The sequence below is a fragment of the Plasmodium fragile genome, assembly GCF_000956335.1.
Source record: "Plasmodium fragile strain nilgiri unplaced genomic scaffold supercont1.105, whole genome shotgun sequence".
NCBI classification, from domain to species: Eukaryota; Apicomplexa; class Aconoidasida; order Haemosporida; family Plasmodiidae; genus Plasmodium; species Plasmodium fragile.
The window spans coordinates 42,971-44,427 of NW_012192685.1; the positions used below are offsets into that span (position 1 = coordinate 42,971).

General features: G+C 38.8%; 1 protein-coding gene across 1 annotated transcript in view; it reads left to right on the forward strand.

The window, feature by feature from the left end:
* Positions 1–962, forward strand: part of AK88_05235 (uncharacterized protein) — a gene marked incomplete at both ends in the record, with an annotated part of 19,047 nt that extends 18,085 nt beyond the window's left edge. Inside the window, one exon of the mRNA XM_012482837.1 lies at positions 3–962. Within this exon, the coding sequence (XP_012338260.1) occupies positions 3–962 (960 nt within the window). The remainder of the gene's footprint in view (positions 1–2) is intronic.
* Positions 963–1,457: the final 495 nt, after the last annotated feature.

The window sequence follows — 1,457 nt, forward strand, 5'->3', positions numbered from 1 at the left end:
AGGCAGCTGTATTGGCAAAAGAAGCGGTTACGGCTAAGGAGGCAAAGGAAGCAAAGAAAGCGCAGGCAGCTGTATTGGCAAATATCAAGCAAGAAATGGTAGTTGGTTCCAAGAAGAGCAAAAAAAGAGCCATGCGAGAACAAGCAGAGACAGCACAGGACAAAGGCAGCAGTGTTACGGAAACAATACCTGCACGTACTAGGAAGATCAGAAGAAAATTGGTGCAAGGGCCAACTGTTGAGAAAAAAGCCAAAATGGAGGACATAGCCAAAGTTGAGGAAGTAGCCACAGTCGAGGAAGTAGCCAAAGTCGAGGAAGTAGCCAAAGTCGAGGAAGAACCAAAGATCATATTAGAAATCAAGTGCTATGTTGAACGAACAAAATCTGATTTGGGAACAAATGTTAATGCAGCCGCTTCAATAAAATTACCAAGCAAAAGGGTCCATACCAAAATGGCCAGTGCGCTAGAAGACAGTAACGATTGGATCGTATTCAAGAAAAGACGCACATGTGAAGAGGACGAAATCGAACTTCCAGAAAACACAAATGAAGTTAAGACTGAAACTGAAGGAAGTTGCGAAATTAAGGAAAATAAAGAATCTGACGAAAGTAAAGACAGTAACAATAATAACACCACAGGAGAGAACAACACGACCTTCGACACAAATATTTCCAAAAATGGTGGAGCAGGTGATTCCCTTAAGGAAAAAATAGCAGCAACGGATGAAACCTGCGCCAAAAATACAGATGTAAAGAACAAAACATTATCTTGTCCCAAGCGTGCAATCAACGATTCGGATGTAAAAAGAAAACATGTGGGACATTTTAATTTAAGTATAAATAGGAAGCTAATAAGGAAAAGAAATATAACAAAAACAGAATTACGAAAAGTACAACTAAACACTAAAAGAGTACACAAGAAAACAAAAACGGCCAAATTACATCCGTTGTCACAGACATAAACAGGGCTTCCTCGACCAAGCATATTGAGAGTTTTGAACATTATGGATAAGGAATTGACCCAGTCATATTGTAAGCAGCACATGGTTAAGAGAGCACACTGGTGTATACATCAGAAAGTACTGTAACTTGCGCAAGGACAGAATATTTAGCATAACTAGATATCCAAAAAAAAAAATAATACTAGAGTACCTGATTGACTCAAAAATTACCTCGCGCATTGTTTAAAAACAGTAACTCCCCTCAAAATAATACACATATATTAAAAGATGAGCGCCCCCCCAAACAAAACTGTATTAGACAAAAAAAAAGACTATATAAAGCCCTCCCCCCCCCTTACACACACACAAGACAACAATATATTACAAAACCCCCCCCAACAAAAAACTGTATAACAAAACCCCCCCCAAAAAAAAACTGTATAACAAAACCCCCCCCAAAAAAAAACTGTATAACAAAACCCCCCCCAAAAAAAAACTGTATAACAAAACCCCCCC